This window comes from Tachysurus fulvidraco, chromosome 5, assembly GCF_022655615.1.
Source record: "Tachysurus fulvidraco isolate hzauxx_2018 chromosome 5, HZAU_PFXX_2.0, whole genome shotgun sequence".
Taxonomy (NCBI): domain Eukaryota; kingdom Metazoa; phylum Chordata; class Actinopteri; order Siluriformes; family Bagridae; genus Tachysurus; species Tachysurus fulvidraco.
The window spans coordinates 24,285,239-24,311,553 of NC_062522.1; the positions used below are offsets into that span (position 1 = coordinate 24,285,239).

The 26,315-nt window shown below is 39.1% G+C and overlaps 1 protein-coding gene across 3 annotated transcripts; it reads left to right on the plus strand.

Annotated features, from left to right (window-relative positions):
• The first annotated feature begins 4,596 nt into the window (after nucleotides 1-4,596).
• LOC113642948 (serine/threonine-protein kinase 4-like) lies at nucleotides 4,597-24,775 on the plus strand. 3 transcript variants are annotated; one of them, XM_047813650.1, is made up of 12 exons: nucleotides 4,598-4,961; nucleotides 10,488-10,568; nucleotides 11,347-11,475; nucleotides 11,772-11,886; nucleotides 12,086-12,250; nucleotides 12,449-12,616; nucleotides 13,002-13,139; nucleotides 15,883-16,011; nucleotides 16,285-16,477; nucleotides 20,126-20,262; nucleotides 20,382-20,431; nucleotides 22,989-23,151. In XM_047813650.1, exons 1-12 carry the CDS (start codon nucleotides 4,915-4,917, stop codon nucleotides 22,999-23,001), a joined length of 1,365 nt encoding a protein of 454 aa, XP_047669606.1. In that variant the 5' UTR covers nucleotides 4,598-4,914; the 3' UTR covers nucleotides 23,002-23,151. The 3 variants fall into 3 exon arrangements, with proteins under 3 accessions (XP_027002588.1, XP_047669606.1, XP_027002587.1); XM_027146786.2 differs by lacking the exon at nucleotides 20,382-20,431 and having other exon boundaries at nucleotides 4,601-4,961; nucleotides 22,989-24,775; XM_027146787.2 differs by lacking the exons at nucleotides 20,126-20,262; nucleotides 20,382-20,431; nucleotides 22,989-23,151 and adding an exon at nucleotides 18,113-18,464 and having other exon boundaries at nucleotides 4,597-4,961.
• The last annotated feature ends 1,540 nt before the right edge of the window (nucleotides 24,776-26,315 follow it).

Genomic DNA, 26,315 nt, shown 5'->3' on the forward strand with positions numbered 1-26,315 from the left:
AGAGAACATCAACATCAACTCTGCTACCTCCATCACTGCGTCATGTCTTTTCCTCACTGTTACAGTCTCTAACTCCTACAAAATAACTGGACTCACTTCTGTCTTGTACACCTTTCCTTTGATTCCTTTGAGATGTGAAAATCCTTTAGGAGCATGTTTTATTTAATTTCCTCTGAAAAGATTTGCAAACAAAAAAGCAGCTTGGTTTTTATAAACATGGAAGTCCAAAATAATCAGATGTGTTTAGTAATTCATAATGAATTAAGCAAAGAAACACAACACTCCAAGCATGCTGTTATATGAAAATAATGCATGCCTTGTGTATGCATTATTTGCATATAATAACACGGTTTGGACTATATTATTCCACTTATATCACAGCGATTTGCTAAAGATTATAACGTTTGATTTATTAATGTGCGAACCTGTGCACATTTTAATAGTTTATAGTTTATATAGATTTAATGTTGCAGGACATCTGACATAGTAAAATAATAGTTGCGATGAACTCATTCTAGCATAACCGACCTTTCTCTCTCTCTTACGAAAAAAAATGCAAGTTTTTTATTTTACTTTATTTCTTCTTCTTCTTCTACCGCTTATCCGGGGCCGGGTCGCGGGGGCAGCAGTCTAAGCAGGGATGCCCAGACTTCCCTCTCCCCAGACACTTCCTCCAGCTCTTCCGGGGGAATACCGAGGCGTTCCCAGGCCAGCCGAGAGACATAGTCCCTCCAGCGTGTCCTAGGTCTTCCCCGGGGCCTCCTCCCGGTTGGACATACCCGGAACACCTCCCCAGGGAGGCGTCCAGGAGGCATCCAAAACAGATGCCCGAGCCACCTCAGCTGACTCCTCTCGATGTGGAGGAGCAGCGGCTCTACTCTGAGCTCCTCCCGAGTGATCGAGCTCCTCACCCTATCTCTAAGGGAGCGCCCAGCCACCCTGCGGAGGAAACTCATTTCGGCCGCCTGTATCCGGGATCTCGTCCTTTCGGTCATGACCCAAAGCTCATGACCATAGGTGAGGGTAGGAATGTAGATCGACCGGTAAATAGAGAGCTCAGCTCTTTCTTCACCACAACAGATCGGTATATCGACCGCATCACTGCAGAAGATAAACCAATCCGCCTGTCAATCTCCCGCTCCATCCTTCCCTCACTCGTAAACGAGACCCCAAGATACTTAAACTCCTCCACTTGAGGCAGGAACTCTCCACCAACTTGAAGGGGGCAAGTCACCCTTTTCCGACAGAACCATGGCCTCGGACTTAGAGGTGCTGATTCTCATCCCCGCCGCTTCACACTCGGCTGCAAACCGTCCCAGTGCACGCTGAAGGTCCTGGTTTGAGGAAGCCAGCAGGACAACATCATCTGCAAAAAGCAGAGACGAAATCCTGTGGTCTCCAAATCGGACTCCCTCCGGCCCCATACTGCGCCTAGAAATCCTGTCCATATAAATAATGAACAGGACCGGTGACAAAGGGCAGCCCTGCCGGAGTCCAACATGCACCGGGAACAAGTCTGACTTACTGCCGGCAATGCGAACCAAACTCCTGCTCCGGTCATATAGGGACCGGACAGCCCTTAACAGAGCCCCATACTCCCAGAGCACCCCCCACAGGTCACCACGAGGGACACAGTCAAAAGCCTTCTCCAGATCCACAAAACACATGTGAACTGGTTGGGCAAACTCCCATGAACCCTCCAGCAACCTGCCGAGGGTATAGAGATGGTCCAGTGTTCCATGACCGTGACGAAACCCGCATTGTTCCTCCTGAATCCGAGGTTCGACTATCGGCCGAATTCTCCTCTCCAGTACCCTGGCATAGACTTTTCCGGGAGGCTGAGGAATGTGATCCCGCCGTAGTTGGAACACACCCTCCGGTCCCCCTTCTTAAACAGAGGGGCCACCACCCCAGTCTGCCAGTCCAGAGGCACTGTCCCCAACCTCCACGCGATGTTGCAGAGGCGTGTCGACCAAGACAGCCCCACAACATCCAGAGACTTGAGGTACTCAGGGCGGATCTCATCCACCCCGATGCCTTGCCACTGAGGAGCTTCTCAACTACCTCAGTGACCTCAGCTTGGGGAATCGACGAGTCCACAACTGAGCCCCCGCCCTCTGCTTCCTCAGTGGAAGACATGTCGGTGGGGTTGAGGAGAACCTCGAAGTATTCCTTCCACCATCCGAGGATGTCCCCAGTCGAAGTCAGCAGATTCCCACTCCCACTGTAAAGAGTGTGAGCAGGGCACTGCTTCCCCCTCCTGATGCGCCGGACGGTTTGCCAGAATTTCTTCAAGCCCAACTTATAGTCCTTCTCCATGGCCTCACCGAACTCCTCCCAGACCCGAGTTTTTGCCTCCATAACCACCCAGGCTGAAGCTCGCTTGGCCCTTCGGTACCTATCAGCTGCCTCCGGAGTCCCTCGAGCCAACCAGGCTCGATAGGTCTCCTTCTTCAGCCTGACAGCATCCCTTACTTCCGGTGTCCACCACCGGGTTCGGGGATTGCCACCACGACAGGCACCGGAGACCTTACAGCCACAGCTCCGAGCGGCTGCGTCGACAATGGAGGTGGAGAACATGGTCCACTCAGACTCAATGTCTCCAACCTCCCTCGGGATCTTTTTGAAGCTCTGCCAGAGGTGGGAGTTGAAGATCTCTCTGACCGGAGACTCTGTCAAACGTTCCCAGCAGACCCTCACAGTACGTTTGGGTCTGCCAAGTCTGTCCAACTTCCTCCCCCGCCATCGGATCCAACTCACCACCAGGTGGTGATAGTTGACAGCTCCGCCCCTCTCTTTACCCGAGTGTCCAAGACATAAGGCCGGAGGTCAGATGAAACAACCACAAAGTCGATCATCGACTTCCGACCTAGGGTGTCCTGGTGCCATGTGTACTGATGGACACCCTTATGCTTGAACATGGTGTTCGTTATGGACAAACTGTGACTAGCACAGAAGTCCAATAACAGAACACCACTCGGGTTCAGGTCAGGGGGGGCGTTCCTCCCAATCACGCCCCTCCAGGTGTCACTGTCACTGCCCATGTGAGCGTTGAAGTCCCCCAGTAGAACGACGGAGTCCCCGGTCGGAGCACTTTCCAGCACCCCTTCCAGACACGCCAAGAAGGTCGGGTACTCTACACTGCCATTTGGCCCATAAGCACAAATAACCATGAGAGACCTATCCCCGACCCGAAGGTGCAGGGAAACAACCCTCTCGTTCACCGGGGTGAACTTCAACACATGGTTGCTGAGCTGGGGGGCTATGAGCAAGCCCACACCAGCCCGCCGGCTCTCACCATGGGCAACTCCAGAGTAGTAGAGAGTCCAGCCTCGCTCAAGGAGTTGGATTCCAGAGCCCAAGCTGTGTGTGGAGGTGAGCCCAACTATATCTAGTCGGTATCTCTCAACCTCCCGCACCAGCTCAGGCTCCTTCCTCCCCAGCGAGGTGACATTCCATGTCCCTAGAGCCAGATTCCGTGTCTGGGGATTGAGTCGCCGAGGCCCCCGCCTTCGACTGCCACCCAATCCACATTGCACCAGCCCCTTTACTTTATTTTACTGTCCTAAACATTTTCCTGTGCTGATGAATGCAAAGTATGAGAATAGTTTCAAAATGCTTATAACTGAGCCCCATTCCATAAAGGTTAAATTAATTGTTACTGTAGAAACAATAATGTCTTAGAACATCTGCATTAATGTTAACTTAATGGTTATGCTAGAGCCAGAACTACCTGTGCTGTATGAAAATAAAAAACACCATTTGTGTGAATCATAATAATCTACTACTCACTAATATAAAAATTGTTAGTAAGGAATAATGCTATGTACACCTTAGTTGAATGACAGTATCAAGCTGACATTATTTCCAATAAGAGTTTTCAACTTCCAGCAACATAAGCAACAGCAATCATTGGCAAAGGGACGTATTTGTTTCCTGTGACATGAGTTCAACAAACTAAGTATTAAAGTATTATTGCACTCTTAGTGATATTGTCTCAAGATCTCATGACTTTTCAGACCACTTTAGTCAACAAAAAAGCACCTTGCCACTTTTTTTTGACAAAGCTTAGGTACATTCCTTACATTCCTTTTCCTGAAAACAGAACATCGTTCTTTAGGTTTGTTACGTAGACTAAGAATAGACATTATGTTGCTTCTAACTTTCTCTGTGAGTTTTATCATTACATGTAAATATAGGCAGACTAACAGCACAGTCATTGTCTTTAATTTATATTTATGGTGACTTTATCTGACAACACTGTAGTTACACAATGAATATTTTAAATAGGAAATAGCTCAGAAGTGACCCCTGGTTGACTCGAAGTCTTAATTGGCCAATCACTCTTCAGTCACTATTTCATAATCCGTTATCTGGCAACATAAACAGAAATATATGTAAACGATAAAACTTTATTGTTAATGCATTTGTATGAAAATACAGTACGTGAGCACAGAGAATAGAAAAGATGCAAACGTGTAAAGGGTTTACACTAAACAGAACGCAAATATGACGCCATGACGCCCTGAGAATGCTAATTAGCGCGTGGCGTCATCCGGTGTCATTTAGCGACTTCGAGCGACTTTCCATTGTAAAGTGCTTGCCAAGTGTGAACACGAAATATCTGGCATCCGGGTTTCTCTCACACTGCGGAACTCCCAACACGGGTGGATTAGAAATCAGTAGAAAATAAGACGTTAAATAAATTAAACGTAACGTAAATTCAAACACTTCTCGGCTTACTAAGCAATTTTTCACACACATTAATCTAAAAAAAGTGTGAAAAAGGGCGGAGAATTTAGTCGTTTAGGTGCAGGTTTAAAATGGTTTGACCACCTTCAGTTAGCTAGCTAGCATAAAGTTAAATTCAAATGTCAGCCATTAGATAGGTAACGTTAGCTATTATATCAAGTCATGACGGAAACAAAAGAGCAGGTACAACTAAGGAACAACCCTCGCAGGTAATACTTATTCGTGTTTAATGGTGTAATCACGGTATAATTTAACTTGTCATCTAAGTCAGTCTAATGTAAAAGTGTTGACTTGCTAGCCAGCTAAGTACTATTAGCTTACCATAGGCTTAATGTATAGCCATAGCGACATATACACGTATGCTATCCTACTGTTTTAGCCATGGCGATATATTTACAGTATACTTTCTTTAATGGGTTAGATGAATGTTTTTATAATTAATTTAATTGTGAATTGGTGTAATTCACATGAGATGTCTGTTTTGCAATTTGAGGGGGGAAAATAAAGAAGGAACCTTTAGCCTTAAAATGCTAAATCCGCGGCTAGTTAACTAGACAAGATTTTCACCTATTAGCATTTTACTCACTAATAATTAGAACCTTACACACAAACATGTATTAATAACGGTGCTATCACTTGTTACACAACACAATGAGTTCTTGGTTTTGATTGGTGCTTACTGAATTTCTCTGACAGCAGTTCTAATCACAGGTTTATATTGACGCGCTTCTTCTATTCTTATCGTTATAACACATTAAACCTAATAATAAAAGTCTTGAAATCACGTGTTTATATAACAGGGACAATAATGATAATTCAAATGATGAAGCTTTTTGTAAGAGGAAGTTTATTCAACATGTATGGGAGAAGTCTTCAGTGTGAGCACTTTGTAACAGTCAGAGCTAATGCTGTTGTTTTAAAGGCGGATTTGTACTTACTGTTAATTAGACATACAACTATGTTTTTAATTATAGACATCACACACATTCTGTTGTCATTTGGAGTGTCAGTTGTGTACATCATGCCTGTGTGATGCAGTACCAATGTAAAACGTGAAGCCAGTATAGAATCATGTCGCACTGTGTCAAGTGACTAAAAAAGTCGGCCACTCCAGTTTTATAGTATCTCTCAGAAGTGAGTACACCCCTCATATTTTTGTAAATATTTTATTATATCTTTACATGTGACAACACTGAAGAAATGACACTTTGCTACAGTGTAAAGTAGTGAGTGTACAGCTTGTATGTCCCCTAAATGTGCTGTCCCCTCAAAATAACTCAAAACACAGCCATTAGTGTCTGGAGACATGCTTTGCCAGTCCATCACCTTTAACCTCAGCTTCTTTAGCAAGGCAGTGGTCTTCTTAGAGGTGTGTTTGGCCCAGTCTCTGAAAGGATGTGATCATGCTGTGATTATGCTGTGCTTTCTTGTGCATCATCTTTGGAAGAGGCTTGCTTCTGGGATGACAGCCATGCAGACCAATTTGATCAGTGTGCGGTGTATGGTCTGAGCACTGATAGGCTGTCCCCCCACCTCTGCAGCAATGCTGGCAGCATTCATATGTCTATTTCCCAAACACAACCTCTGGATATGATGCTGACCACGTGCACTCAACTTCTTTGGTTGACAATGGTGAGGCCTGTTCTGAGTGGAACCTGTTCTGTTAAACCACTGCATGGTCCTGGCCACTGTGTTGCAGCTCAGTTTTAGGGTCTTGGCAATATTCTTATAGCCTACGCCATCTTTATGTAGAGCAACAATTCTTATTTCAGATCCTTAGAGAGTTCTTTGCCATGAGGTGCCATGTTCAACGTCCATGCCTCTTTTCCACCAATCAGAACCGAGTGCTGGTTCAGAGCTAGTGCTGGTGCTGGTTCAAAGTTGGTTCCACTGGCGAACCTTCTAAGAACCGGTTTGCCTTTCCACCGGCTAGAGAGCCATCAAAGAGCCGAGTGTGATGTCACTGTATACGGGTCACGTTACCCAGCGCAGCAATGTTAGTGCAGCAGCGGCAAACACAACAATGGTGGATGTTGCTTTACTGTTAATGTGCATGGCTTTGTGAACCTGCATTGGCATCCAAACGTGGCGAATCCAACTTGTACATGCTTTGGCTGTCGAAATAGAAATAACTGGTTCTAAATTAGGCTCAGGCTCCGAACCAGCACTCAAACTGCCTCGGTGGAAAAGGGGCACCAGTGTCCAGTTTGAGAGAGTGAGAGCGATAACACTAAATTTAACACCTGCTCCCCATTCACACCTGAGACTTTGTAACACTAACAAGTCACATGACACCGGGGAGAGAAAATAGTAAATTGGGCCCAATTTGGACATTTTCACTTTTGTGGCCAGCGGTTTAGACATTAATGGCTGTGTGTTGAGTTATTTTGAGGGGACAGCAAATTTAAACTGTTGTACAATCTGTATACACACTACTTTACATTGTAGTAAAGTGTCATTTCTTCAGTGTTGTCACATGAAAATATATAGTAAAATATTTACAAAAATGTGAGGAGTGAATTCACTTCTGTGAGATACTATATACTATTCTAGATGGTCATTAAGATTTCCTATTATAGATACCTACTGTTTTGCAAGCCAATTTTCTTGATTTTCTATCTATCTAAATATTGTGTGTTGAGGATTTTTGATTAAAATCCTCAACCAATCACGCCTCGTCAGTCTTTTTAATACTGTTGTACATTTCAATTGCTAAACATTAAAGCCCAACTTGAAAACGAGATGGAGAGAGATTTTTGAGCTAAGATATGCCATCAGGAGAACCCTTGTTTCAATCCTTCTGATTTATATAAAGCATGAGTATGTGAACAATGCCACTCACATACTATCTGCATGTGCACTGTATACTTGGAGAAAGTTTACTTGCACCTAAACGTTTCCACTGCTGGAAACTCTAATGACTTACTAATGTTCTTCTAGATATTATTGCTAGCAGTTTCTCAGAAACTGAGGATACAACTAGGGCTGGGCGATAAATCGATTTTATCGATTAACTCGAATGTGTAGTTTACATCGATTTGTTTGAATGAAAATAGTTTTTTTCTTTAACGTCTGCAAAGTGCAAAACCCGAAAAGTGAATACTATAAAAACAGTCAATAACTTCTCGGTACTGTTTTTTTTATATGAAAAATAATAAGAAATTATACAAAAAGACATTTCCCCCAAATATGTGTTGTAGTATAAATATCAGGACATCAGTGGTGTGTGAACTGAATTTGGTGACAGTGCAGTGTATTACAGTGAAGCTACTCTGTTTTTATAGTATTCGCTTTTCGGGTTTTGCACTTTGCATATGGTCCCTTGGAATCTGTCTCACTGTCTCAGGTAGGGGTGTGTGTGTGTGTGTGTGTGTGTGTGTGTGTGTGTGTGTGTGTGTGTGTGTGTATATATATATATATATATATATATATATATATTTATATATATCGATATATATATATATATATATACACACACATACACAGGAAAAATTTAAATTGTAAATCGATTATTTTTGTGAAAAAATCTGTGATTTTCATTTTAGCCCATATCGCCCAGCCCTAGATACAACTGTTTATATAGCTACTGCAGGGTTGGACAAATCACTAGCCAAATTTTCATGAAACAGAATTTCACATTTAGTCCAAACTAAACATTAATACATATTTATTACTTCTAAAATATCTTTAAAAATAGAGTTTAAGGGGGTTTTTACACCTGGTCACTTCATCCGTTTTCTGTGATCCGATAGCTATCCGATTGTAAAAAGACCAGGTGTAAATGCCTTTTGAGACGGATATAAATCCGATCGCTCAAACCACTTCAGGAGGTGGTCTGGGACGCATTTCAGATGAAACTGGACAGGTGTAAATGCATGTGGTTGTTCAAGCTACATACGTCTGCACTATACTCCTCCCAAACGGAAGTACGTCACTCTCAGGTGACTCGCGAGTCGTGCTTCATGCCAGAAACAAACATGTTTTCCCACCAGCACTGGCTCCGATCTTTCACCCAGGTGTCTTGTTTGGTATTAAAATGCACTGCTGCTGCCAGCGAAATTGCAGAACACAGTAAATGCTGTTTTTTTGTAGCAACCGCATACACCAAAGCGTGTTCCATTTCAATTACCCCGGAAATGAGGTAAAATATATTAGCATTTTGGGCGGGAGTAGAAAGATCGGATTGATATCCGATTTCCCAAGACGCATTTATGTGGCCTAATGTAAATGGAACAGTTTTAACAAATCAGATAGCTATCGGATCAGAGAAAACACGTGAAGTGACCAGGTGTAAAAAGGCCCGTAGGTAGAAGTGTTAAGGCAGTACAAAGAGTAACTCAAGCGAACCTTCAGTCATCTTGTATAGCCGCAGCTGTGATGTGAGCTGAAGAGCTGAACTAAGGTCAAGACAGTCGTGAACGTCAAGCTTTTGGTACAAGCTGCATACACTCCAGTGATCTCAGCTACTACTTTCCAGACTTTATTTTTCTTTATAATGTCTTATACAATTTTATACAAAGCAAAATATACAGAATGTTCTGTTTAACCCACCTTGCTCGCGCTGCTGACGTCGCACTAAAAGCACAAAAATAAACAGACTTATCTCTGTGATAAAATGAGAGCCTGTCAGAAAATACTTAAGTGTACAGTCTGAAGCCTGTCTCTAGCTTTCTACAAGGAGCTTTGCAACTATTGATACATGTTTGATGAATTTTGCTACTATAAGTTAATGAAACTGAAGTAGAGGAATCATTGTGGTTAAAATGCAGAAGTGTTTGTGCAAGTAGCCTATTGCAGGTAGGAACTAAATCTTTTAGGGGGGAATGAAAAAATTATTGTAGCATACAATTGGTCAGAGGATGTATGAGTCACTTATCTCACTTGACTGCATCCTATGTGACATCACACGACATTTTTCACAATTTCATGTATTCGGAGTGTAAGGATATGCATTATAATATCATAATTGCAGTATTGTATGCAATGACAACCTCACCTTGTTTGGTGATTCTGTAGTAACAAAAAAATAGCATTTTCAGTATTTTGTTTACATCCAAGTTGCCTAACAGCAAAATATTTCACTGTTTTCTGCTGTTCTTGACACCATGTTCGGCACTGAATTTCTTTGTGAAGTTATAGAAAAACTGCAAATACTTACAGCCCTATGTCTTTTTATATTTTAGTTTTAATTGTTACTATTCATTTGTGGCAGATGTGGTTTTTTTTTTTGCCCAACAGGGGTCTCACACTCCTCTTCTTTCCCATTGCCCTGTCCCAGTAGCTAATGCGCTGGCTCATGATACTCTACAAACAGAAATCCAGCAGTGTCCTGACTAATCTTATCAAGGACTTGCAGCAATAAAATAATTATTTTGTTTATACCGATTGGAAATGTGTATAGTGGATTTCAATTTTGCTGTACTGTGAGAGAGGGTTAAATATTCGTACTAGAAATAGACTAGAGTTAGCAGAACATGATTTGAATTTGTGTAGTGTGTTACATATTGAGGACGCTAATGATGTTACAGGAACGTTTTGATTGAAGCTTTGCATACCCTAGGGAGAAAAAAACAGAAGACCCTCATTTCATATTTATTGCCATTGAATATGGGCTATTTTCACATAGTTAAACAGGATAAAAAAGCTAGCTTTTTCCATTTAGAGAATGAGTTGTATTCATACTATTCATGCATGATATGGCTTTTAGTTTGTTGACTTTCTCATTATGTCTTTAGGCAACTGAAGAAACTTAGTGAGGACAGCTTGACCAAGCAGCCTGAGGAAGTGTTTGATATATTGGAGAAACTTGGAGAGGGGTAGGTAAAAATTTGCTCTTTTACAGTTTTAGAAAATGTCCTGTATTAAATGGTGCATCATAGTATTCAGCATGGATGCCAAAGTGACACTTTAAAACTGCTGCCCATTCAGAAGTGTCTTTTATAAAGAATTAAGAGTTTCCAAGAAAACTGAAGAAATAACAGTTAAAATCTTTACCATTGTGTGCTGTATGGCCAAACGTATGTGGGCACCTGACCATGATATAATACTATTTGACATAAGTTTAGTGTATATCACAAGTGCTTAAGAGCAGCCGGCACAACGACATGCACGAAGAGGAATATGCAGATCACAACACCTAGCATTTACCAAAATGGTTGACATGTTCAAGTTAGCCCATTCTCATGTTTTGTACTAAAGGTAAATTATAAATGCCGTAGCATCTAAACATAAGTTTCAAGATTTAATGATTTGAAAGCTTAATATTTAGTATATTTTTCAGTGAGTATCAAAAAAAAAAAAATAAATTCATGCCCATACAGCTTGTGGAAAATGATGTCAGTCTCTCCCTAACATGTCCATTTGTTTGTGTATTATAGAAAGAATGATCTAATTTTATGACTAAACCAGCTATGATGAGGAAAATTCTAAACTATTTGTTTTGCAAAGTGTGCAGTGAAATAAGGAAATCTGAAATGCTTGAATGTTTAGAATGAAATGAGAAACAAGACTTGCTCTGGTTTATTCTCTTCTCTTGTACAGTCAGTGACAGAAGTTGGTCATTAATGTGATTTAAACCTTTTTTTTTTTTTTTAGGTCTTATGGCAGCGTATTCAAGGCACATTATAAAGAGACTGGGGAGATTGTGGCAATTAAACAGGTTCCTGTGGAGTCAGATCTACAAGAAATCATTAAAGAGATTTCTATTATGCAGCAGTGCAACAGGTTTGCACACACTGACTCATACATCCCTTTTTTTACTGATATATTTGTCCTTCAGATCTCTGATTTACCCACTTATGCTTTGTGATATTATGTTAATGTCAACAACTTCCATACTTTTTTTTTCCTATGCCTGGAACAATAGTACTCCGATTCAAACTGCAGCAAAAGTGCCCCGTCTGAAAACTATCTGTTATATTTATTATTTTCTACATGAGGATTTACATTCATTGCATTTATTAGATTTTTTTTTTTTCAAGATTGGATGTTGATGGTTTTATTTTTGTCTTTTGCACCAGTCCACATGTGGTGAGATATTATGGCAGTTACTTTAAGAACAGTGATCTGTGGATTGTAATGGAGTACTGTGGAGCTGGCTCTGTGTCTGACATTATCAGACTACGCAACAAAACAGTAAGTGAAAGCTCTCCTTTAGTCTTGCTGTGCTTGATGTTCTGAGAAATGTATGGGCGAGACAGAAAAGACAAAGATTGAGTTTTCATTAAATAACTCATTAAGTATCCCTTATTAGTTATGACTGGTGAAAAAATCAGTGTAGAAAAGCAGTGTCCAAGAAATCTGTCATAATTTTCTGTGTTTTCGTGTGTGACAGTTAACAGAAGATGAAATAGCTGCCATTATGCAGTCCACTCTTAAGGGACTGGAATACTTGCACTTCATGAGGAAAATCCACAGAGACATCAAAGCTGGAAACATCCTTCTGAACTCTGAGGGACAGGCCAAACTTGCCGACTTTGGTGTTGCGGGACAGCTAACTGTGAGGGCAAACAGTATTTAGTTCACATACAGAGTACAAACATTATAGAAATCAGTTAAAAATTTTGCACCAGTGTTATAATGCAAGACTTAGCTAGAAATAGATACTGTATATGGAGTAATAGAACATTTGTTTGATTGCTAGAAAATTCTTTATTTTTGTTTACCTTTTGCATTTTGCCTCTGTTTTCTCTCTCAGGACACGATGGCGAAACGCAACACAGTAATTGGAACGCCGTTTTGGATGGCTCCAGAGGTCATTCAGGAAATTGGCTATAATTGTGTAGCAGATATCTGGTCTCTTGGCATCACAGCCATAGAGATGGGTGAAGGGAAGCCACCATATGCAGACATACACCCTATGAGGGTAAAACTTGTAAAACTATATGATTTAATAAGTTTAAAGTATGTATTAAGTCAGAACATTTGGTTGCAATATTGTGCATATTTTTTTAGATGTTATGATACAATTTCATCACATAGAAATCTTAAGGATTTCCACAATTTTTAAGATTTTACTGAAAAAACAGTTTTATACGAATCATGTGTTTTCTATTCAGTTATGATGATTCTTTAATTATTTTTGTAAATGTGATGTGTACAAATATGGCTGTTACTTTACTATATTTGTGTATATATAATTGTTCACTATATAACTGACATTGTAAGACTTCCAAAGATTCTGTCTAATGATCATTTGAAATGCTGAATTTATTCTAAATGCTGGCGTATCTGGGTTATTGTTTAAACAGGCAATATTCATGATTCCAACAAATCCACCACCAACATTTCGGATCCCTGACCAGTGGTCAGAACCTTTCAGGGATTTTGTGGCACAATGCCTGATAAAGAATCCTGAGAACAGAGCAACAGCCACACAGCTATTACAAGTATGTTTGCTTTCTTATCACTGTCATTATCTGTCTCCTTTAAAAAGTGTTTATGTTAATTGTCAGTTAACAACTGAAATTAACATTTATATTTACAGAATAATTTCTGCCTGTGATTATTTATCAAAGCAGCATTTAGCATCTATGTTTTAATTATTTTACAACATATAACTCATGTTTCAGTTTTGAAATAAACGATTGAACAGAGTACATCACTGTGGTTGATTATGCCTCATTGTAGTCAGAATGTGCATGGAAAAGGTGTGTGAGAACACTAGGAGCTTGTCTAATGCACTGTGCTCTGAAGCTAAGTTATAGAACCCCCCACCCCATCCCTCCAAAGAACCTTTTGTGTCTCTCAGCATATGCCTCTTTGTCCCATGCATCCACATGACTCCGAACTGCCTACATGTCACAACCAATTTGGAAACACGCCGCCTTGATTTCTCGGAACAAATTAATAATTAAAAATGCAATTTTAATGAGATGAAAAAATACTTGCAGTTGTCAATAATCCTAGGCACAGTTCCGCCTACACTGCCTTGCAAAAAATCTTCAGCCCCCTTAAAAGTCATCAAGTTAATGCTGCTTACATAAATATTCACTTTCCAGACCGCTTGCTAGAATACGTTTTGCTTCAGTAAAAGCTTTAGGACTGTTGGTGTAAGTTCTTACCAGCTTTGCCCACAGTTTGGGAGTGATTTTCTTCAAAAATTGCATCCAAGCACTGTAAAGAATCTGGAACAATTCTGCTTCAGACAGTACCTCACACTCACACTTGGTGGACTTGGACCCTGGCGTTTAACATTTGCCTTATTTTATTAAATACTGTTTTGCTTTTGTCTTGTGTTTGACACCATCATTAAAGTTTCTCACAATTTTATTTGTTTATTTATTTACTTAATTTTAAAGCTGACAGACATTTGCCTGCAATCTTGTTCTTTCATATTTTTTCAGAAGTGTTTTTCCTATCCACTCTCATATACAATCCTAAGTTATGCAGAGATCTTCAGAAGTTTCTGGTTTTTGTCCTGATTTTTGAGGGAGGGGTTTGTGTAACTATTGTCCCAGCAGTGTTGCTTGTCCAGTGCTTCTTTTATTATATCTTTAACCTTTTTTTAATGCTCTAGGAAGTCTTTATTTTCCTTCCGTTTTCCTTTAAATGACAGTTCAACTGAGGTGATTTTTCATCAGAAAATGGGAGTTGTTTTAATATTTCACAGGTGAAGGCCAATCATCATCCAAGTATGTTCATTAGCATGGGCCTGCTGAATGCTATTGCAAGCAGTTTTTTTTTTAATGCTCGCTGACCAATAATTACTTTTCACTTTCCCTGTATTCACTATATATTTACATTTGCAAAATTTAGTAACCTTATTCAATGTGACTTGTATTGTATTTCAATTTATATAAGTGAGCAATTGATGGACACTGCGAAAGATCGGTCACCCTATTGTTTACACTTCAACCGAGGGACCTCTAAGTTTTAATCAGCAGAATGTAAAGCTCTACATTGTTGGTAAAAATGTACACACTCACATAGGTAAGAAGGTACCAAGCCATTAATTGCGTTCAAAGAAACATCAAAAGTCTGAATTCCGGAAATCGGAAATTGTACCGGTAGCCAGTGGAAGGGATGCAGGATCGGTGTGATTTGATTGTTTGCGAGTATTGGTCAGCATATGAGCTGCAACATAAAGATCGTTGCAATAATCTAGCCGTGAGCTAATAAAAGCATGAATGGCTCTCCAGGTTACTCGGAATCAAAAAGGCCTTGACCTTTGTGAGGAGGAGAAGATGGAAAAAGCCTCTCTTGACAACAGAATCAATACGTGTCTGAAAATTTAATCTGTTGTCTAAAGTCACCCCTAAATTTTTGACTGCTTGGCTAAAATTAGGGGCAGAGAAATCAAGACTAGCAACAACAAAACTGGGAACGTTGGAGGTGCCAAACAGAATACATTCCTGTTTTACTGTCTTTTATGCAGAGACAGTTCTGTGATTGTCTGTTCATGACTCCACCATAAGAAAGAGCCTGGGCAAAAATGACCTGCATGGCAGAGTTTCAAGATGAAAACCGCTACTGAGCAAAAAGAACATAAAGGTTCCTCTCAGATTTGCCAGAAAACATCTTGAAGATCCCTTTTGGGGAAATACTGTGTTTGTCCCATTACATCTGGCATAAAGGTAACACTGCATTTTTCAGAAAAAGGACATCATACCAACAGTAAAATATGGTGGTGGTAGTGTGATGGTCTGGGGCTGTTTTGCTGCTTAAGGACCTGGAAGAATTGCTGTGATACATGAAACCGTGATACATGAAACCCATGAATTCTGCTGTCTACTGAAAAATCCTGAAGGACAATGTGTGGCAACCTGTTAGTAACTTCAAGCTGAAGCGAACTTGGGTTCAGCAGCAAGACAATGATCCAAAACACACCAGAAAGTCCAACTCTGAATGGCTGAAGGTAAAACAAAATGAAGACTTTGGAGTGGCCTAGTCAAAGTTCTGACCTGAATCCTATTGAGATGCTGTGGCATGATCTTAAAAAGGTGGTTCATGCTCGAAAACCCTCCAATGTGGCTTTTCATTTAAAAACTGCATGTTGTATTTACTTGTATACTTTGACTAATATTTAAATTTGTTTGATGATCTGAAACATTAAAGTGTGACAAACGTGCAAAAAAGGGGCAAACAATTTTACACCGCTGTATGTATTTTATATATTTTTTTTTTCTTTAGCACCCATTCATAAAGAATGCTAAGTCCAATAGTGTCCTTAGGGCACTGATTACAGAATCTATGGAGCTCAAACTGAAGAAACAGGAGACTGAACAGAGAGAACAGGACACAGAGGATGAAGAAAACTCGGTATTTAAAACATCTGCTAAAAGTTCCTTGAACTTTTTCCAGAATAAATTATGCCTGTAGCCTAATATTCCCAGGCTTTCCACAGCCAATAATGCCTATGAATAATTTATTAATAAAATGTAACTTAATAAATTGTTAATTGAAAATATTATATGTTAAATATATATAAAAAGTGGTGTATTGCTTTTATCAAGTTTCACTTGTGCTTTGAAATGAGTAATTGCAGTTGTATATTTTTAAGTTATACTTTGTTGATTGCCTATGGCTGATCAGGATGAAGATGAAGTTGATCAGGGTACAATGGTGCGAGCCAGCACATCAGGTCTGGGAACAGTCCGTGCAGTCGGCTCACTTGGAAGTTCATTGGGAACCATGATTGAGCACAATGACAGCACGTTGGAGTCTCAGCTTGGCACCATGGTCATAAACTCAGAGGACGAAGAGGAGGATGCAGGCACCATGAAACGTGAGTTAGCCCGTACTGCTCTCCCTTATATTCTTCTGCTGTAGTCATGGACATGTGGAATGGTTATGCCGTTAATTTTATAATACAAAAATTGCTTTTATTTATTTATTTATTTATTTATTTATTTATTAAAGAGTGATTCTTTTCACAATTATACTGCTCAATTAAGGGAACACTTAAATTACATGTTGGATCTCAATGATCAAAATATTAAAGTATTTATACTTCAAAATTCGGTTCTTTGCTTATATGCATTGTGTAATTTGCAAAATGGTGTGTCAATGGAGACCAAAGTCATCAACCCTTTGAGGGCTGGCTCAGGATCAAGGCATCAGTGAGCTCCTGGACAGTTGGTGGTGATATTTGGTGGTTTTGGATTCTCCGATGCATAACCTACCAGAGGTTATCAATTGGATACATGTCTGTGGAACGTAAGGGCCAGTCAGTGACAACAATGACTTTATCATCTGGAAACTGCCTACTATTTTATGTTCATTGTGTTCTTATTGATTTTATTGATTTTATTTTTTATTGTTGTTTTACTGGAAAGCACCTTGTGCTCCTTTTGGCTGTTGTAAGGTGCTATGTAAATAAAATTTGATTGATTGATACTCACTGGCCACATGAGACCGGCATCATCAAGCACTAGGGAAGCCCCTAGGGTCTACTGCACCAGCTTAAAGTCTGACAGTGACGCTGAGGATTTCATCCTAGCACCAGTAACAGCATTACGGGTACCTTTGTCTACCAGACTCTTTTTTTTCCTTCTTCACATTTGATCAATGTGAACCTGTTCTGATCTTTGATTAGAATGTTTTTCTAATGGCGGATCTTCAATTTCATGGAGACTCTTTCTGAAAGTTTGGTCAGAAACATGCACAATAATAGCCTGTTGGAGGTCATTTTGTAGTGCATTGGTAGAGTTCCTCATGTTCCGCCTCAAACAAAGAAGCAGATACTGGTCCTGCTGCTGGGTGGTTGCCTTTCTATGGCTCTGTCCAGCTCTCCTCACGTAACAACCTATCTCACGATATATCTTCTCCATGCCCTTGAAACTTTGCTGGTAGACACACCAAACTTTCTTGTAACAACAAGTATGGATGTGCCAACCTAAAGAAGCTGGACTACCTGTGGGTTGCATGTACATGCTACAAGTAGTGACAAGGACCTTAACAAAACACAATGCATTTTGGTGGTTGTCTTGCTGTCACCTCTCCAGTTTTCCTGTGATTTAAAATCCCTCAAGTTTAATTGACTTGATGTTATACTGTGATGATTAAGTGTTCTTTTTTTTGAGCAGTGTATATTGGTGAGATTTAACATCCACTAGAGGTCAAATTTGAGCCAAAACATTCATGGCCAGCAGGATTTCTATATCGACCAGTTAAATGTTTATCAGATTCATGTTGACTATTTTGGGACACATTTGTGCAGCAGCATGGAGATGAATCTATACACAGGAAATGTTCTGAGTGTAGTTTGTAATAACATTTTACTATTTCAGATTTGCCAAATCAGATCATTTAATAGTTATCACTGTTATGTCATTTAGTTGCATCTTCTATATTGGCTGCACTTTAATCCCTGTGGGCCATCTTATGCTCTTACGACTTGCTTTCTCCTGTTTCAATACAGACACCTCACCATCTGCAAAATGAGCCCAATCAATCAGCCCAGGAAAGTTAACTCCAATACCACTTTCCTTCTAATGGAAAAATATTGGATTAGTATAGATCTGTACCAAGAGCCTTACCTCTTACATCAAAGAATGCATAATCTAGAACAACCTTTATATGAGAAATAATATATTTTATACTAATAATACTTTATGAGAATTTCATTTCAATTCTGAGATTCTATATAATATATATATAATTAGATAATGTATGCACTTTATCTTACTGAGTATAAACAAATAAACCAAAAAAAATCAACTAATTTAGTCTAATATAATGTATTATTTAAAAAAAAATGGTATCAATTTAATGTTTTTCAATATTATATTTGCTATGGCAAATGATTGTACAATATAATTCAGAAAGATGAGACCTTTAAATATTACAATATAGAATAAATCTGCTGCTAAATAAGTTCAACATATGCTACTGTTAGTAATTTGTTTTCAAGTGTCTACAGTGTTGAGGAAAGCAGAAGTCTAAAGGTAAAGTGTTTTGAGCAGCTAATTTCTGGACTAACCAGTATTAACTCTTTAATTGAGGAGCATTGTTCTTAGCATTGTGCTCTGTTTGTGTTTGCACTTGTGGTTTGATACAGATGCAATTGCTCTTGAATAGCTCAGTTATAGTTTGAATCAATAAAATGGGCTAAAATTAATTCTACAGTGGAAACATCATCTGTGGTCCCCAACATAAAAATGGCATGTTTTGTGCTACTTGCTTCACTTAACTTGATTTTGCCATTATATTTAACTCTTAACTGGAAAAAGCTATTCCTGCAGCTACTTTCTTTCTTTTTTTTTTTTGTAACTTTTATTGCATCCTCTTTGAGCAGTTTTTATCCTTTTGTCGTGTTTGGTGAGATTTGTTTTTGACAAGGAGGCACCCAATTTTAGAATGAAAAAAATAGTTTTATCAGGCATGACTTTTTATATTCACTGTATCCCTGTATAATTTAGTTTTCTGTGCACCAGAGATATTTGAAATAACATTCAAATATAGATAGATAAGAGTACTGTTAAAGAAATAATAATGCATTAAAAGTATTCTTTATTCTTGCATGTGTTCCCAATGCCTAGGGGGTTTCCTCTGAGTATACTGGTTTCCTCCCCAGACAAAAAACATATCTTTTAAGCTGATTGGCATTACTAAATTGTACATATTGTGTGAATGGGTGTGTGCATTCGTGCTCTGAGATAGACTGGCACATTCTCCCGGTGTACCCTGACTGGAGATACTGTGGTAATGTTTATTGTTGTATATTTCCTTGACAGTATATCATTCTGCTCCCTTTTGCCAGTTATCTTTGCTGGATGGTTGTAGTCATGAATTGTTCCAATTCAATGCAATCAGGAGATCGCAGTGTTTTGTTTTTTTTACAGCCTTTTGTTTTTGCCAGATACTTATAGCTGATAATGTATTTCCTCTCAATAGTATCTAGGAATATAGTGATGGAACTTAATAGAGGTTACCTGCTATGTCTGGGCACTCCTGTCAGTTTCCATTCCTGAATATCAGAGAATAATGATCCACTAGTTATTTGTTAGAAAATTGTGGTGTTTGTTTGATTTTTAGCATACAAAATAATTTTGCTACCATTCAGAAGAATTTTAATCACTGCATCACAGAAATAAAGGAATGAATTGTTATATCGCCACTATATCTAAATGCATATTCTGTATGCCTTTGTAGAAGAGCAGAGGTAAGACAATAAGGTAATAACTGAATAATTGAACACCATAAATAAATGATAAGGTGATGATCTTCACTCTGTGGGCTGCTTGGAGTTCTGTTGCATCATCAGAAGAAAATGCAATTATATAATACAATTAATTGAATTGCATGCACTTTAATTTGCCTCGAACTCTTTGTCGAACAATTCTGTACAAATGTCTTTTTTTCCCCTATTATATGTTTAGCACACATTAACACACTATCCCTGTCCCTGTTTTTATTATTTATTTATTTAAAGATCATCAAGAAACAATGCAGCCAGCTAATGCAGTTAAGCCATCATTCCTACAGTATTTTGAACAGAAAGAGAAGGAGGACAACAAAAACAGTGACAACGACAGTCACAAACTGCCTACAGAATGGGACATGGAGATGGTAAGTACAATTCATTGAGTTGCTGACTTAGACTACAAGTCAAAAATGGTGATATTGGTCATTTAGTTGAAATTACATAGCATAAGAATTGGTGACCTTGATGTTTGGTTCCTCTTTAGATTCTACCTGTTACTTTTTACACCTTTGCTGCAACTCTCCTGTTGCACAGGTCAGTTTTAAATCAGCATCAGTATTTCTATGCAAATAATAAGACTTGGATTTTATGATATATGCTTGTTGGCTGTCTCAGTCCTGGCAAAAATTATGTTCTGTGTTGTGGAATATAGATTGATTTCCATCAGCTGTCAGTGTAAGTGTAGAGTAGAGTCTAAGAGTCACATTTCCAAATCAATTGGCTCTAGTAGGTAATGTCACAGCAAATCAGGCTGTCTGAATCAGGGATTTGAAAAGAGCAGAACCTTTTTTACATGCAGAGCTCTGAGAGCACATGTGTTTCATTTGCTTATGTCAAACCATAAGGCATGGGAAAAAGGAAATCAAAAACATGACAAAGGACACTGCATTTACTGAATAGTAAATATATTATAGGAAGTTTGCTACTGTTGTTTGACCAAACTATGCAAACATATATATATAAATATGGATATGCCTTTATCCAGGGCGTTGTATGCCAGCTGAGCTTCCCCCATGAGCAGTGGGTCCAGGATTTTAGCCCACTCAGCCCTCTGACAGCCTTACCGGTCCGCGGTGTGCTCAAAAGTCAGCAGAAACGCATCCACATTGTTGTCTGGGTGGGGTAGAGGAACGGCAGCCGCCGTAGAGACTGTCTTCAGGTCCAGCAGCTCCTTGGTGACTGCCCGGATACCCTTGGCCAGCTCCTAGGTGACAGACTGTTAGTGCAGGCTAGTCTCCTGGAGATGTTGCAGCAAATGCTCCACCGTGACCTAGGGTGCCCTTGGTCCACTGCCCGCATTCTCCACCAGAGTAGCAACTCGCAATGCGAGGTGGAACACAAGAACAAGCCAGGGAGCAGGTGAAAAATGTAGTGCTCGTTTATTTAGTGGTCACAGTTGGAAAAGCAGTTGCAGTGACTGGAGAGAAGCAGGAGGTATGGCAGTGCAGTTGTTCATGTTCGTGGTAGAGTGAGGGTGCGTCTTTAGCTCACCTGCTCCCGGGGAGGCCAGACGCAGCAGCGGCTATAAGTAGTGCTGAAAAGCCACCTCTTCTGTTGGCAATTCAGCACAGCTCCGTGTCGATATTTCTGCTGATCCACAGAGTTTTTGGGGCGAAGAGCGTTTTTTTGTGTTTTGAGTGCGGTGGAGTCAGCACCACAGTCACACACACTTTTTTTAATCTCTTGAGAAAAAAAAAAGTGAAATACTTATTCTGAACACTATTTCGACATGCATTGTGCCATGTGTTCAAAACGAAACCACACAGTGCAGAATTTTGAAAGGTCTTTGACTTTGATTTCTTTAACTGAACTCCTTGCATTATCAGAACAAAAAGCACCACAGCATTATTTGTCCCCTTAGTCAGTACAGTATGTCCCCTTATCCATCAGTGTTAGTCATTGAGCTTGCTCTTGTCTTAGAATGGAGATGGTCTTGTTATTTTTATCTTATTGATTGAGCAATATATAGTTACAGGATGCCTGTAAAGGGCACTGAAGTCATCTGGGAGTCAGCAGGAATGTTGTGCTGGAAATGCATTTGACCATTCTTTTTTATTTGCTACTAAAACACAACAACATGGTTTTATGTTGTAAATTATGTTGTAGTCAAAACATAATTGGCTTGCACACCACAGCTCAACAATGCTGTTATAAAACTTTAAACAGACCTATACTGTGTGTATAAGATACTGTGTACATTTCTAATATGACCTTTACTACTATAGAAGTTGGTTAAAACAATTTTTCATATTCTACTATTAATGTGGTTTCTTCAAGGTTAAAGTAAAAAATTTGTAATGTCCGCAACACTTTTTAAACTCCCATCTTATTTGATTAAATAAAAAGCAACGTTTCGACCCTGTTGGGTCTTCTTCAGGCAACTGAAGCACATTTGTCAAAAAGGGGGGGGTATATAGGCCTTGCAATCAACTGACCCACCCATACATGCATACACACACACACACGCACATATATATATATATATATATATATATATATATATATACACACACACGTACATACATGTACACATACATATACATGCACACACACACACACATGCATACATACATACATACATACATTCACATATATATACACATACATACATACATACATACATACGTATATACACAAACATATACATACATACACCAATACATACACACGTACATACAAATACAGTATATACATCCATATCCCCACTCCTTATAAGAATGGCTTCTTTAAGGTTAACACTAATGGTTGAGCAACTAGAGAGAAAACACTCAATTTTAAAGCGACCAGTGTGACATTATTCTACTTTCCCAGTAAATGTTAAATATGTGTTCATCAATTCAGTACATCTCTGTGCAATATGGGCTGCAAGCACTATGAATATGCAATCACCAATGCAAGGAAAATGTTGGCACAAAGTTTGAAAAATACAAAATGGCTCAAAAGATCATTATGTATATGGTATAGAAAATCACCACTAGCACAGTGCTGTTATAAATGAGTGGAGCTTTATTTTCTCTGTCTGACACTGTTAATGATATCTAAACATGGAATTTTTATTTAAATTCTAAATCTCTCTATACCTATTTTTCAGATACGTTCCTTAAATGTAGAGGAGCTAAGAAGACGACTTGCCTCTCTAGACCCACAGATGGAGCAGGAGATTGAGGAGATCCACCAGCGCTACCAGGCCAAACGCCAACCCATTCTCGATGCCATTGAGGCCAAAAAGCGACGTCAGCAGAACTTCTGAACCTTCTGAAGAAACTCTTGATGATCCCTCAACAATGTTCATCATTGTCAGTTACCTATAAAGGTACCTGTGCCAGATCCAGCTATACTTCCTTTTTTTTTTTTTGTTTAACTTACAATCCTTTCTTTGCATTTGTTGTTTAATTATTTTTAAAATCTGTTGCTGTAGCTACACCACTATTGGTACTAGATTTGGTGTTACTGTGGGCTCAAAATGCAGGGAACAACATTTTGTCATACACTGTTTGACTTACTGCACTTTTTTATTACTTGTGTAACTTTAGCATGTATATGTTTTGTTTGTTTTTGTCTAAAATAGCTGTAAGTAACACAGTTCACAAAATTTGGTAGTCATTAAACAAGCTAATAATTAGGCTGGATGTTCTTATTTATAGTGTCTTATAAAGAAGGCAACTATACAAAGGTCTATAGAGCGATATATTTTTTTTTGGTTGATTGGTTGGTTCTCTTTCCCCTAGCCAACATAAAGTACACAAACCATGTTGTGTAAAACATTTTAAGCACAAACTCTAGCATTTCTGCTGTAATGTCAAGTGAAGTGTAATTTTAGCATGTTAGGCACACCCAAAAATTAATGTCAGGTTAAAAATATAAACTGGCATTGTAAAACTGTAACGATAAAAATTTGGAAATAGAACTGCCCAGTGGTAGTGATAGATGTAAAATCAAACATGCCTTCATTTAAAGAAAGAAAAAAAAAGAGTCGAGTATTGAACTGCTTTACTGTCTTCATGTTTACATTCCAGTAGGACACATTATCCAAGCACCAGCAGCAGCAGAACATGTTAGCAGTGTCTAGTACACAGAGGATTGCTTTCAGTAAGCAATGCTTCATGCAACTGTACTGAGATTTTATAGTTTCCCCATTAACTAGTTTTAATACTCAATGCACTTGCAAGGATCTGCTGAGAGGCAGATTGTTGAGAGCAGCCGTCTCGTATTTGGGGGGGGCTGTAGTTTAAGCATCAATATTGTTTCCACAACTTCATGTGTTAGAATGTATTTGATGTATATTAATGGTGTACTAATTTATAAAACAATACGTGCTGCATTCTGAGCTTTTTCTCAAATGTCAGATCAGGTAAATTGATTAAGGTTGGGAAGTTGGCTAAAATTATTTTTTAAAATAGTTTATTTTTGAAAGTTTTTTTGGAAGCTAGGAGAGCCTGGTATTTTTTTTTCAGCTGGAGTGTCTGTTCCTGCAAATTAGACTCAGGTATAATTGACTCAAGCAATCCATAGCTACTGTGAAAGACTTTTTATAGTGCTTATATACCCCATAAATCAACCCCAATATGGTTTTGGAGGATCAACTTAAAAGCCTTTCTTCCTTTTGGAGTTTGTTACATTCTGGAATTATATGATGCTGTTGAAGTTTTATCATCAAACCTTTACAGTAGTAATGCATGCTGTTCCTGCTTTGTTTTTTTGTTTTGTTTTTTTAATGCGCAATGTGAATACAGAACCAATGTCAGTACTCCTCATCTGTCCTAACACTGGTCCTGAACAAACATTTTGTCTGTGCCTTAAATTATGCAAAGTCTATTTGGAAGTGTTTAAAAGTTGGATTTGTTTTATGTGTGAAAAATAAACTGGTATTCATTATAATTGTAATGTTACCTTATTTGACCTTTGAATATAGGTTCCTTTAGTATAAGTGCCTGTATGTGTCAAAGTAACATCCACATGACTGCCAGTAAAAATGTCCAGGGAATCACACACCTTCTGCCTGTTTGCCTTCTTTCTGCATCCTATAAATGAAGCATATTCACCTGGCCCTCTACCTGTAAAAGAAAATGTGATTCGTCAGACCAGGCCACTTTATTTCATTGTGCCTTTGTCCAGGTCTGATGTTTAGGCAATCATTGTAGGCACTTTTAACTGAGGTCAGCATGGGCACTTTGCTCTGTGACTATGGAGCAAGCCTAAATGAGCTGTGTCCTGACACCTTTCTCTCATAGAGAGCTTTGCATTTTTCAGCAACCTCTGCTACAAAATCTTTTTTGGGGGCTCAGACCAGATGGGCTACTCTTCACTCTAGCTTAGTTCAGGGAGCCTTGGGCACCTATGACCCCTTTTGCTAGTTCACCTTCCTTGGACCACTTCCGATGGGCACCGCAAGATGGAAACGCCCTACAAGGCCTGCCGTTTGAAGATGCTCTGATCCAGTCATCTAGCAATCACAAAATAAAGCACTTAAAGGGAAGTCTTTTGGAAGACTCAAATAAATAATTTAGTTGAAAGGAATTTGCTGGCATCTACATACAGTACTCCCTTTAGTACATCTAAGAATGTGTGTGCAGGAATGTAGCTCTTAATCTGCGTGTGTGTGTGTGTGTGTGTGTGTTCTCTCTCTCTCTCTCTCTCTCTCTCTCTATATATATATATATATATATATACACACACACACACACACACACACACACACACACACGCACTGTATATCAGTTCTTTAGTAAGACATTTCTATTTCAAATAAATTAAATCAACAAAAACTAGTACTTCAACTGAGGGAAAAGTTAGGACACATTATGCCCTAATAGCTAGTATTTACCCCTTTGGCTAAAATAACCTTAAGATGTTTCTTGTATCCTGACATCGACTGGAAAAAAGTTTCCCCATTTCTCAATGCAAAATTCTTTTATCTGTGTGATGTTTGAGAGGTTTTCTCTTGGCCATTCTAGAGTTCTCTATTTTTTTACTTTTCAACCAGTCCTTTGTGGATTCAGTACTGGTATGTTTAGGTCATTGTAATCTTTCAAGGTCCATTTCTGCCTTAAGCTTACATTTTTTGACAAATGGTCTGACATGTTCCTCACGCAGTTCCTCATACAATGTAGAATTCATAGTGGATTCTATGATGGTGACTTGGCCAGACCCTGCTGCAGCAAAACATCATCAACCATAACACTTCAGCCTCCATTTTTCACAGTTGGTATGAGGATATTTTAGTGAAATAGTTTAAGCCAAACATGCCCTCAGCTATAGTGTCTAAATATTTCAATTTTAGACTTATCTGCCCAAAGCTCATTATTCAAGAAGTCTTTTTGGATCTCTCCATGGCGATACCTCTCACTTCAACAATTATAATACCACAATAAATATCTGAGGTTTTAATAAAGTAAGCCTGAGGTTTATAACAGGCATG

What these genes read in the sequence shown, in the direction of transcription:
- LOC113642948 (XM_027146786.2), top strand. Translation starts at nt 4,915, where the DNA reads ATGACGGAAACAAAAGAGCAGGTACAACTAAGGAACAACCCTCGCAG. An exon ending in GTGTTGCGGGACAGCTAACT is followed by an intron (nt 12,251 to 12,448) that starts GTGAGGGCAAAC and finishes TTTCTCTCTCAG; the next exon opens with GACACGATGGCGAAACGCAA. An exon ending in CAGAGGATGAAGAAAACTCG is followed by an intron (nt 16,012 to 16,284) that starts GTATTTAAAACA and finishes ATGGCTGATCAG; the next exon opens with GATGAAGATGAAGTTGATCA.